The sequence below is a fragment of the Monodon monoceros genome, unplaced genomic scaffold (genome assembly GCF_005190385.1).
Source record: "Monodon monoceros isolate NGI ecotype Baffin Bay Population unplaced genomic scaffold, NGI_Narwhal_1 Super_Scaffold_6, whole genome shotgun sequence".
NCBI lineage: Eukaryota > Metazoa > Chordata > Mammalia > Artiodactyla > Monodontidae > Monodon > Monodon monoceros.
Genome location: NW_021703783.1, coordinates 31,389,596 through 31,402,895, shown reverse-complemented (window position 1 = coordinate 31,402,895; position 13,300 = coordinate 31,389,596). Strand labels below are relative to the sequence as shown.

The window sequence follows — 13,300 nt, the reverse complement described above, 5'->3', positions numbered from 1 at the left end:
ACACACACACACACACACACACACACACACACACACACACACACACAGCACTATGCCAAACTCTTCCACAGCATCAAAGTCCTTTTTTCCTTCCACCTTATTCTTTCAAATCAGAAAGAAGTTTATAGAACCAAAGTCAAAATTCTCAAAAAGTTTATTTCTCATAAAACATAGATGACTGAAATGAGCAACTATTTAAAAACTACCCAAGAACAAATGTGACTATCTGTACCCGAAAGACAGAGTATCGTTAAGAATTTCTCAACTGCTTTATCTCCAGTATGGAAAAGTATCAATGTAACTTGAAGAACATTTAGATGCTACGAGATTGATAATGCTGCTCAACACTCATGATGTACACCAACTAACAAACATACTCAAGTAATCTCAACCCTGTTCTCACCTTGCCTTTGGTCCAACAAAAAATCATGTCTGACCTATGACCCACATATAGATTTTTAGGATTACTGACTTCTCATTAATTCAAAACCTAGCAAATTCTGGGCATATTTTAGAGAAAAAACAAGAAGCCTGAAAAAAAGCCTTTCTAGACCCAATGTCACTGACTATTCAGAGTCAAAATCCAGTCAAGCAATGAAAAAAGACTATAAATAGAATATTTAAAATTGGGAAAAGGTGGATAGTGAGATTTTTTTTTTTAAATTAAGAGATATCAAAAATGACGAGGGGGGAGAAAGAATATATCTTAATAAAGCTTTGCTAATTGAAGATATAGTATTTAGGAAACAAAAAATTAAGTATTTTTGCAAGTTTTTGGTTTAAGTACTCTGAGAAAAATTATCAGCTGTCCAAATTAGCAATTTTAAAGCACATATTTCTATTATTAATATAAAAACCATTATTCTAAATTATTAAGGAAAATAGGCAAACTGACCCTATTAAATGTATTAGTGTATTGTTCATGCTTTTAAATAGTGCTAGAAAGGTACCAAAGAAGGACAGCTTGATATATTTATATCTTTACTTGAAAATATGCATAAATATCTATTATTATAGCTATAGTAACAAGGAAACCTTGACCTATTTAAGAACAACTGATAGCTAAATGACAGATCAGCATTTTAAAAAAGAAAGGCTCTATTTCTGAGTACTGATAGGGTTTGTACTGGTTTGTACTTTCTATGAGCAGTGTACATTAGTTATTTTGGAAAGGATCTTTTCATAGTGTATTAAGATGTATGTAGGTATACAATTTGTACATCGAATTCTAATGCTTGATCTGTTTTATCAAAGGACCTTCCTTAAAAGGCAACCAAAAATATATTGTAAAGTGAGAAATCTCCTCCGAATATACATAATTTGTCATCGTACAGAGATTTTTATATTCTCTGCCAGGTCAAAATAATTCCTCTAGTAACAAATTCTAAATCTAGAAGCTTAACTTGGCCCACAAAATATCTGTATTTCCCTCTATGACAGGTTATAGAGAAATTTTTCAGTTCATTTTCAAATATTTTAATGAAAACATTCTATAAAGAGTATTCTGTGGACCCAAAAATGTTCTCATTTTTTGGTACTCAAGACTCATCAAAAAGTACAGGTAGACCAAACAATGCATCATTGCATTTCTTGGAATATTTATGAGATAATTTGCATAGAATATAACATGTAATATAAATATAGCCCAAGATCCAAGGTTTAATTAGATTTTTGTTCTGAATTCACTGATTTATGACTAGTGGCTTAGCATGATTTCTAGAAATACTTTTAAAAGCTCACAAAAGAAGGATATAAATATTGCATTTTCCTTATACTCCATATTTATACTATTCTTATACTTCTAAACTACTAGAGACATTCAGACATAGTGTAATTACTGAATTCAGAGTCATTCATATTCATTCTATTATTGTGTGTGGTAAAATTTAATAATCCATGAGGATATTTTCCCCAAATATACTTTAAAACACTAGAACAAACTAAAATTTTCATCAATAATTTAAAATCCAGGCAAAACTCTCAGATGTGAAACATAAAGAAGAAATTTTGCCTTACCTCATACTCAGAAATTTCAGGTAAGTTACTTTCATCTGCCTTCTCTAGCTTTTCAGCAGCCCACTTGCTTGCAGCCTCAGCAAGTTCCTTTTCCGTTAGCCGACTGGGTTTATCTAACACCTAATAAAAACAAAAGAATGGTTCTGTTACAGTTCTCAAGGGCTTTTAAATTTCAAATACATCAAGAAGTATACCCCACTTACACATGAAATCATTTAAGCCTTCAAATTTATAAAGAGAACAAGTACGTTCTTCGCTTTTTCAAAAATATTCAACACAGAATTTCGTTAAGTTGCAATTTTGGGGGGACATATAGACTAAATCTGACTCCTACTTTCATTTATATAAAGCTTTAGAAATTCATTTAAGGAATGAAACAAAAAACACTGACAACTAATATACTAAATATTATTTAGAATATACAAGACATTATACTGATTTCAACTTTGTATCTTCAATTATATTCAATGAAATAACCAATGCCAAAATTTCATCAAGGTAAATTTCTAATTAATGAAACAGAAAAGTCCAGATATGCTATTTTATACTTTGTAATAGTTTATATAAATCCTACTCTTTACATGAAATGTATACACTTATATTTCATTTTTTGATACTACCACTACTTCCCTTCTCCAACCACATACAATACTGAACAAAGTATAGGATTTGGAGTTACAGACAAAGCTGGGTTTGAATAGCTGTTTCATCACTAGTGAGGGTAGATGATTTTATATACATAACTTATGACACTGTGAGCCTTCATTTTCTCATTTACAAAACAGGGATTAATAATATTATATTCACTCTTAAAGTAGTTGTGAGAATCAAGGGAAGTAACAGACCTGAAAGCATCTAGCATAACGCTTGGTACTTTAATTTTGTCTCCATCTCTTACTTCTATAAAGTCACATCATTGATTCTAAATATACCTCCTCTGGATGACAGTGTCAGTAAAAATCCCCATGTTATGGTACACTATCATTTATAAAGCGCTTACACATGCAAACCAAAAAAAGGTATTTTAATTAAATGGAATTCCATGAAGGTGGCTAGACTTTATCACCCCCAACTTATAAACCAAAAAACTGAGTGTCAAAAGGTTAGTGATTTGTACACAGTTACCAATAGATGCTGAGCTGGAACTTAAAACTAGGTCTTCTAGATGAGTAAGGCCCTTGACCACCTTCAATTCAATTTACAAAAAAACTGGTTTGCCATCCATAATATTTACTAGAAGATAATCACAGTGTATCTACATGGAGTATTTCCATGGCCACTGAGTAAGTCTCAATATCTTATTCCAAAGCCCTACCCATACATAAGGTTAAAAAGATATAAGCAATACCTTTACTATTACTTAGTAATAAGGTTAAAAAGTTTTTTTAAAAATAAGAAACACAAACAAAAATATTTTTTTAGATGTACACCTCACTTTTCTTTGGTACCTGTTTTGAAGAGAAAGTTAGAGCAAAAACAAAACAAAACATTGTAAATTATCTCTAGTAAAGAAGGAAGCAAAATCTTTTATAACTGAATCCTTCTATTCAACCATCATTAACTCTGTACACTTAAAAAACTCTCATTTGAAACTGACTTCTAACAGCAGAAAATAAACTCTGAAAAACTATTCCTACATGACAGTAACCATAATGTTTCAAAGAAAAAGTCCTCCACCATATCAGGAAATCTAGGTAATAAAGCTAGCATGTAACCCTGGGAAGAGGACACAGGAAGCTATAATTCCCCAATATATAAAATGATTATAGATCTAAAATTCTGAAATTCTAATTCCATTCTAAGACAAAAATGCAAACATCTAAAATAAACTGTCAGATGAAAATATCTAAAATCCATTAGGGTTGGATTTGATGGTTAAAATATATTTTCATCACGTACCACAAAGTCCTATGCTATAACATATTCACACCACATTATAGTTCAAGGGAAATAAATATTTCAAATATCATAATTTAAATATTCATAGTGACTTAGATGGGTAAGTATTATTTACTCTTCATTCATTTCTAGCTGGGGGAAAAAAAAAACAAAACAAAACCAAGCCAGTGTTTCAGATGGGTTAAGCACCCTTGATATGATAAGAAAGAACCAAAAAATCCAATCAATCTTTCCTATTCAAAATCCAGCATTCTAGCATCCTCAGACTTCTGGGACAGCTCCAAAGACACAAGTTGTCACAAAGACACCTTTTCTTTTTTCCATTTGAGGCAGAGAAGCAGCTGCCCACTGAACACCAGCACAGACCACCAGGTGATATCTTTTCTTACAGAAAAGCCAAACATACCAAAGACAGAAAACAAAAAGAAGTGAAGAAAGACGAGAATAGAAGTAACAACAGTTATGGAAAGAGAAACAGTGTGAGGTTGGTGAAGAGAACCTCAGCAACACCCCAAAGTTTTAAGTTTTGAGGATTAGAACCATGCACCTTTTCAACACGTTTTCAGATGCTGAGAAGGAAGGACTGAGAAGAATGATGCAGTGAAAACTGGCTATGTCCTTGAGAAAATTATTTAACATCTAAGCCTTTTCCATAAAATGGAGATATATACCCACTTTTTTTTAATTGCAAAATAATCACAACCTTAGCATTAGCTAACACCTGCATCATGTCACATAATTACCATTTCTTTTTTGCGGTGAGAACATCAAAGATCTCTTAGCAAATTTCAATTATACAGGAGAGTATTATTAACTATAATAACTATGCTATATATTAGATACCCAGAACTCATTCATATTATAGCTTCAAGTTCATAATCTTTGACCAACATCTCCCCTTTTCTCCCGTCCCCCAGATTCTGGTAACAACCCTTCTTTCTGTGAATTTGACTTTTTTAGATTCCACATGTCATCAGGATCATAGAATACTTGTCTTTCTCTGTCTGGCTTATTTCACTTAGCATAATGCCCTCAAGGTCCATCCATTTTGTCACAAATGGTAAGATGTTCACCTTTTTCATGGTCGAATAATATTCCATCATGTATGTATACAATATTTTCTTTATCCATTCATTGAGGGCAGGTTAGGTTGTTTCCACATCTTGGCTATAGTAAATAATGCTGCAATGAACAAAGAAATGAAGGGGAGTTCCCTGGTGGCCTAGTGGTTAGGATTCAAGGCTTTCACTGCCATGGGCCAGGTTCAATTCTCCCCGCCAAAAAAAATGCAGATGTCTCCTTGAAACACTGTTTTCATTTCCTTTGATTTCTTTAGTGATCCATTGGTTGTTTAGTAGCATACTGTTTTGCCTCCAATGTGTTTGTGTTTTTTGCAGGTTTTTCCCTTGTAGTTGATTTCTACTCTCATAGCCTTGTGGTCAGAAAAGATGTCTGATACGATTTCAATTTTCTTAAATTTACCAAGGCTTGTTTTGTGGCCTAGCAAGTCATCTATCCTGGAGAAAGTTCCATGTGCACTTGAAAAGAATATGCATTCTGCTGCTTTCCGGATAGAATGCTCTCTATAAATTAATTAAGTCCATTTAGTCTAATGTGTTATTTAAGGCCTATGTCTCCTTATTGATTTTCTGTCTAGATGATCTGTCCACTGATGTAATAAGTGGGGTGTTAAACTCCCCTCCTATTATTGTGTTACTATTGATTTCTCCTTTTATGTCTGTTAATATTTGCCTTATACATTGAGGTGCTCCAATGTTGGGAGCATATATATTTACAACTGTTACATCTTCTTCTTGGATTGACCCTTTGATCATTATGTAGTGTCCTTCTTTGTCTCTTGTGACAGTCTTTATTTAAAGTCTATTTTGTCTGATATAAGTACTGCTATACTTATATAGCTTTCTTTTGATTTCCATTTGTATGGAATATCTTCCTTCATGCCCTTCCTTTCAGTCTGTATGTATCTCTAGATCTGAAGTGAGTCTTTTGTAGACACCATATATATGAGTCTTGTTATTGTATCCATGAAGCCACTCTATGTCTTTGGTTGGAGCATTTAGTCTGTTTACACTTAAGGGAATTAGCAATATGTATGTTCGTATTGCCATTTTGGTAGACCTTTCCCCCCCCTTTCTTCATTTTTTCTCATCTCTTGTGATTTGATGACTAATCTTAGTATTATGTTCGGATTCCTTTTTCTTTTTTGTGTGTATATATATTATAGATTTTTGGTTTGTGGTTACCATGAGGTTTCTGTATAACAGTATATTAAGTTGCTGATCTCTTAATTTCAAATGCATTTTTAAAACCCTGCATTTGTACCCTCCTCCCCTCACGATTACTGTCTTTATCTTATTTTACATCTAATTGTTTTGTGTATCCCTTCACTGCTTATTGTGGATACAGATGATTTTACTACTTTTGTCTTTTAACCTCCTTACTAGCTTTGTGTGTAGATGATTTCCTACCTTTACAGTACGTTTGCCTTTACTGGTAAGCTTTTTCATTTCATAATTTTCTTGTATTCTTGTTGTGGCCTTTTCTTTTTCACCTAGAGAAGTTCCTTTACCATTTGTTGTAAAGCTGGTTTGGTGGTGCTGAATTCTTTTAGCTTTTGCTTGTCTGTAAACCCTTTGATTTTAAATCAAACCTGACTGACAGCCTTGCTGGGTAAAGTATTCTTGGTCACAGGTTTTTCCCTTTCATCACTTTAAATATACCGTGCCACTACCCTCTGGCCTGCAGAGTTTCTGCTGAAAAATCAGCTGACAGTTTTATGGGAGTTCCCTTGTATGTTATTTGTTGCATTCCCCTTGCTGCTTTTAATACTCACTTTATCTTTAATTTGTGTCATTTTGATTACTATGTGTCTCAGCAGGTTCCTCTTTGGGTTAATCCGGAACAGGGCTCTCTGCGCTTCCTGGACTTGGGTAACTGTTTCCTTTTCCAGATTAAGAACGTTTTCAGCTATTATGTCTTCAAATACGTTCTCTTCCCTTTTCTCTCTCTCTTCTCCTTCCGAGACCCCTATAATGGGAATATTAGTGTGCTTCATGTTGTCCCAGAGGTCTCTTAAACTGTCCTAATTTCTTCATTCTTTTTTTTCTGTTCAGTGGCAGTGATTCCCACTACTCTCTCTTCCAGCTCACTGATCCGTTCTTCTGTATCATTTCGTCTACTATTGATTCATTCTAGCATTTTTTATTTCAGTTATTGTATTCTTCACCTCTGCTGTTCTTTATATTTCCTAACTCTTTGTTAAAAACTTCTAACTTCTCACTCTGTGCATCCATTCTCTTCCCAAGTTCTTTGATCATCTTTATGATCATTACTCTGAACTCTTTTACACGTAGACTGCCTATCTTCACTTAGTTCTTCTGGGGTTACAGCTTGTTCCTTTCTAGAACATAGTCCTCTGCTGCCTCATTTTGTCTAAGTTGCTCTTTGTATTTTTATGTATGTGGTAGGTAGGTTATGTTTCTCCACCTTGGAGAAGTAGCCTTCTGTAGGAGACATCCGTTGTGTCCTAGCAGTACACTCCCCCCGCCCCTCATCACCTAAGCTATATGCTCTAGGCGTTCCCCCTAAAAGGGCTGTGTGGGTCCTCCTGTCATGGTGGGCTAACTACGTGGGTAGTCTGGTAGGCTTGGTTGGCCCCTAGTCCAGTTGGCTGCCCCCCAGTCCAGTTGGTTGCCAGGCCCTGCCTTGTGAAGATGCTGCTGGCTACTGTTTAGTGGGGCCTGGTCACAAGGTGGCTGGTTGCAGAACCCTTGGGGGCCCCAGAGCTAGTGCTGGCTCCCTGGTGGGCAGAGTCAGGGTCTCAAAGACTCTAGAGCTGTTGCCCACACACTGGCAGGTGAAGCCAGATCCGGGGTTAGTGCCGGACTACTGGCAAGCAGAACTGCTTCCTGGAGTCTGGCTGCAGGGCCAGGGATCCCAGAGCTCATTTCAGATTGCTGGAGTAGGGAGAGGCAAGTTCCTGAAACAGTTGGGTATGGGGTCTGGGGTGTCCCGAAGGTTGTGTTGGCCCACTAGTGGTCAGGGCCAGGGCATAGCTGGTCCCAGGGTAGGGTCTGGCTTGCTTCTGCTGGTGGGTGAGGCTGGTCTAGAGGCTAGTGTAGGCTTCCTGGCAGGAAGGGCTGGTGCCTGTCCTCTGGTGGTTAGAGCTGGGTGTTGGCCCTTTGGTGGGTAGGGCTGTGTCTAGGGGTGTGTCTAGAGGTCAGGAAGTCTTTAGGCAGGCTGTCTGTTGATGGATGGGGTTGTGTCCCCGCCCAGTTGTTTGACCTGAGGCACCCCAGCACTGATCCCTACAGGTTGCTGAGTGGGGCCAGGTCTTGGTGCTAATGAGCCAAGATGACAGCAGCCAGCAACAGTGTTCATGTGTTTGAGCGTTCCCTAATATGTCTGCCACCAGTGTCCATGTCTCCAGGGTGAGCCGCAGCTGCTCCCTGCCTCTCCAGAAGACTCTCCAACACCAGTAGGTGGGTCTTGTCCAGGCTCCTATCAAATTACTGCTTTTGCCCTGGGTCCCACTGCACATGGGATTTTGTGTGTGCCCTTTAAGAGTGAAGTCTCTATTTCCCCCACTCTGTGGGGCTCCTGCAATTAAGCCCTGCTGGCCTTCAAAGCCAAACGCTCTGGGGGCTTGTCTTCCTGGTGCCAGAACCCCAGGCTGGGGAGCCTGACATGGGGCTCTGAACTCTCACTCCTGTGGAAGAACTTCTGCAATATAATTATCCTCTAATTTGTGGGCTGTCCACCTGGGGGGTATGGGATATGATTATACTGTGAGTCCATCCCTCCTACCTGTCTCGTTGTGGTTCCTTCTTTATGTCTTTAGTTGTAGATCTTTTCTGGTAGGTCCCACTCTTTTTCACTGATGGTTGCTCTGCAGGAAACTGTGATTTTGGTGTGCTCCTGAGAGGAGATGAGCTCAGGGTCTTTCTACCTTGCCATCTCGGCGGCTCTCCTTATGAGAGCAGTATGAGCAGTGGTCATACGTGCATACTGAAGCATCATGGCAGATGGACACCAAACTCCCAGTGTTGACACGTGGGCTGAGTTTTGTGGCCAATAGGAGGCAGTTTATGATAAAAGATGCTTAGGCAAGGTTAAGTGAAGGGGTGCAGAGCTTCCCTGCACTCTCAGAGCTGCCATGTGCTCACCCTGTTTCCAATTCCTTTGCATACATAACTAGAAGTGGCTTGCTGGATGATAGGATAGTTCTAATTTTTCTTTGGGCGGGGAGAATCCCCATACTGTTTTCCAATTTACATTCCCACCAAGAGCACACTAGGGTTCCCTTTTCTCCATATCCTCTCCAACATTTGTTATTTGTACACCTTTTGATGACAGTCATCCTGGGTGTGTGAGGTGATATCTCATTGTGGTTTTGATTCACATTTCTCTAATAATCAGCAATGTTGAGCATTTTTTCATATGCCTGCTAGCCATCTGTATGTCTTCTTTGGAAAAATGCCTATTCAGGTCTTCTGCCTCTTCTTTGATATTGAATTATATGAACTATTTATATATTTTGGATATTAATCCCTTGTTGGTCATATCATTTGAAAATATCTTCTCCCATTTTGTAGGTTGTCTTTTTATTTTATCAATGGTTTCCTTTGTTTTGCAAAAGCTTTTAAGTTTAATTAGCTCCCATTTGTTTATTTTTGCTTTTATTTCTTTTTAGGGTTTTCTACATATAAAATCATGTTATCCACAAATAGTGACAGTTTTACTTCTTCCTTTCCAGTTTGGGTGCTTTTATTTCTTTTTCTTGCCTAATTGCTCTGGCTAGTACTTCCAATACTATGTTGAATAAAACTGGTGAGAGTGGGCCTCCTTGCTTGTTCCTGATCCTAGAGGAAATGCTTTCAGCTTTTTGCCATTGAGAATGATGTTGGCTGTTGGCTTGACATATATAGCCTTTATTTTGTTGAGGCATGTTCCCTCTATGTCCCCTTTGTTGAGTTTTTATCATAAATGGATGTTAAATTTTCTCAGCATCTACTGAGATGATCATATGATTTTTATCCTTTACTATATTAATGTGGTGTATCACACTAATTGATCTGCAGATACTGAACCATGCATGCTAGCATGCCTGGAATAAATACCACTTGATCATGTTATATGATCCATTTAATGTGCTTATGAATTTGATTTGCTTATATTTGGATGAGGATTTTTGCATCTATCTTCATCAGAGATACTGGCCTGTAGTTTTCTTTTCTTGTAATGTCCTTGTCTGGTTTTGGTGTCAGGATAATTCTAGGTTCCTAAAACAAGTTTGGAAGTGCTCAATCCTCTTCTATCTTTTGGAAGTTTGAGAAGTACAGGTATTCTTAAACGTTTGGGAGAATTCATCAGTGAAATAATTTGAGAAAATTATTTAACTTTTGAGCCTGTTATATAAAATGGAAATATACACTTACCTACATCATAGAATTTTTATATGAATTAATAACAGAAGAAAATATATAATATAGTACATAGAATCAAGTCATTATACAATAAATGTTAGGTCTCTGCCTATTACCCCACTTCCAAAATAAAAGCACAGTCTCTCAAATATGCCTCATCTGGATATTCATTTCCAGTCGGCTATGGTCAAGATGAGAAGGGGATCAGTAAATACTAATTTTAGCATAATCTGTGGAAATAATTCTATGAGAAAACTGCTCATTTACTCTGGAGGCAACTTTTAAGTTATGGTTACTTGAAACTCAAGCTTTCAATGCAGCAAATTACCCCCGTTAGGTGTGACAGTAAAGAATAAAAGCACCTGTATTATACAATCCATCTCATTTACTTTGTGTTTCCTCTTTGAATTGATTTTAGAAGTACAACAAACCTTTGATGAAGGAACTGCTGAAGAACTTGAGGGTGAAGTGTCTCTTGATGTTTTCAAAGACTGAGCAGGTCTTTCTTTACCTATATAAGAAAATATAAAATGCAATTTTCTAGCTTATTTGTTTTCAACTAGAGTGTTTTTGTAAATGAATAAGGGGTGGAAGTCATACACTTATTTTAATAGTGAAATCTTTATTACATTATTAAATTAAACCTGTTAATATCTAAATCCTCCTATCTGTCTTAGAGGCTGGGCACCATCAAAAATTTCAAATAACCTAGAACCAAAGGACAGTATATATGGCAATCTAGGCCATATCAATGCCAGTTAGCAAACACGGAACCACAGAGAAGACCTCAGGAAAGGCAAAAAACATTTTAAAATCATAAATACTTCCTCCTCCAAGTTCCAAAAAGTTAATTTTTAATACAACACACTAAAAATCCAATGGAGGTTATTATATAGATGCTACCAAAGAGAATTAGCTAATTATTAGCTAATTAAGCTATAGCTCAAAGAGAAAGGTATGTAGGAAACTTAGCAGGTATTCATGAAATGTTTAAAAAAAATTAAAACTAGAAAACTATAATAGAGCACTAATCCGGTACCTGATATGAATGAGTACCCAAATATTTGTTAAATGGTGGAAAATAAATCTGTATGAGATAAAGTCACTAAACTTTATCTTTGGTCACTTCAGACACTCACATAGTGCTCTATGTATACTATTATTTTTATGGAAATATAAGCCAGAAAATAAATTTAAATATTATTTTAGCTAGTTCAATGAAAACAACAACAAAAATGGGTTTAGTTAAATATAATCTTAAAAATAACAGTGAGCTGTTGCTAACAGAAAAACGTTTCATTAAATTATCTATATGTCAACTGTAACAGATATCCTCTGCTTTCAAGTGCTAGGAAAACTTTAATTACAGAGAAGAGGAAAAAGTAGCACCAAGTTTGGAGTGACACAGAAACTGGTCGAGACTGGATAGTGGGTTAAGGCCAGGAAAGCAGTCAAGAGCAAAAGCGGAGAAAAAATGACCTTGAAACTGAGGCAAAGCCAGCTTCAGTCAAAAAGCCTCTTAAGCTCTTCCTGCTATGGTCAAGACAAGCAAAGTAAGGGCCTGGAGGTCAAGGGCTTCCAACCACCTGGGGACGTAGTGAATAACATCTCTTTCTAATGTCCTGCAGAGCCGGAAAGGCTTTCTCAAGATGACCCCCACAGCTCCCCGCACCCACAACACGTGGCAATGTGTGAAGATATTTCTGATTTTCACAGTGGGTGAGTGCCACTGGCACATGGTTAAGTAGAGGTTAGGGATGCTGCTAAACATGCTACAAATGCACAGGACAGCCCTCCACAACAAAGAATTATCCGGCCTCAAATGTCAGTAGTGCTGAGGTTGAAAACTCCTGCTCTAGGCACAGTATTCCAACTGTGAAGCTCCAATAGTCTTAAAAAAGACCTAACTCTAGAATCTTTTAACTTGTGGTACCATTAAGAGACTTTCGCACTAAGCAAGTTTAAAAGTTCTTACAGACCTTAAAAATCAAAAGCAAAATGATACAACCATCACTGCATCCCCAAATGGCTAAGAACATGGCTTATTTAGTCATTCCCTACTGTATTTCCATTGCGCATGGCAAATTCCATATCATAATGTGACAGTGTCAGTCTATCCCACTGCACCAAAAGCCCCTAGAGGAACAAGTGTCATAGCTCATTTTTTCCCGAATACCCAAGGCCTACCAAGCTGAGTCCTTTAAGAAAAGAGTAGGTACTCACAAACTTGTGAAAAGATGAATTATTTTTCTACCCTTAGGATTCAATGACCTCCCCAGTCTATTCTGATTAAGTATTTCCTTGAGAGATGAAGAACTGGACCAATCAGCACAGCACACTATGTTAATTAAAGACATAATTATAGGCTCAATTCTGGCACACAGCAGCTAAACACAGCAAAAAAACTTTCACAAGCAGCTGTTAATCTCTTATTTAGCACCTCCTTTACAAACAAAACATCAGCTCTACAGGTATGCCAGGTATGGTGTCCAAGTGTAGTCTTAGGATCTTTCATGATTTTAGCTGCATAAGGCTAGTTTAAGCAGATTTCAACCAATCTCAGTGTGCAGAAGCAAAGGAACATTGAAGGAGAGGGCAGTGGTTTATCAAATATCAACATATATTCATATATACCGGTGGCATGAAGGGCAGGGACAGGCAAGAAGCAAAGGATAAAGAAAAAGGATGATACAGATGGCAGCAGAAAGAGCACAAAAATGGTAAATAGGAATATCCTGATCCTACTGATGTTGGGTCCTTTCTGCCAGTGACTTGTCTACTCTACAGATCTCAACCTCCCATGAGGTGGCAGTTGCTGACTGGGAGTGGCTAGCCCAGACAACAAACCCACATGTCTCCCCAAATCCTACTACCTGAGTCTGCTATTGTTCAACTCTGGTTCCAACAGCAGACTAATGGAGCAGTTATACACTTTTCCC

The 13,300-nt window shown here is 37.2% G+C and overlaps 1 protein-coding gene across 13 annotated transcripts in view; it reads right to left on the bottom strand.

The window, feature by feature from the left end:
• The window catches only part of PPHLN1 (periphilin 1), a 205,834-nt gene that overhangs the window by 59,772 nt on the left and 132,762 nt on the right, over positions 1-13,300 (bottom strand). For all 13 annotated transcript variants that reach the window (XM_029204898.1, XM_029204906.1, XM_029204902.1 and 10 more), the window contains 2 exons: positions 10,793-10,872; positions 2,017-2,136 (listed from right to left, as the gene is read on the bottom strand). In XM_029204898.1, coding sequence (XP_029060731.1) covers positions 2,017-2,136; positions 10,793-10,872 — 200 coding nt within the window. The remainder of the gene's footprint in view (positions 1-2,016; positions 2,137-10,792; positions 10,873-13,300) is intronic.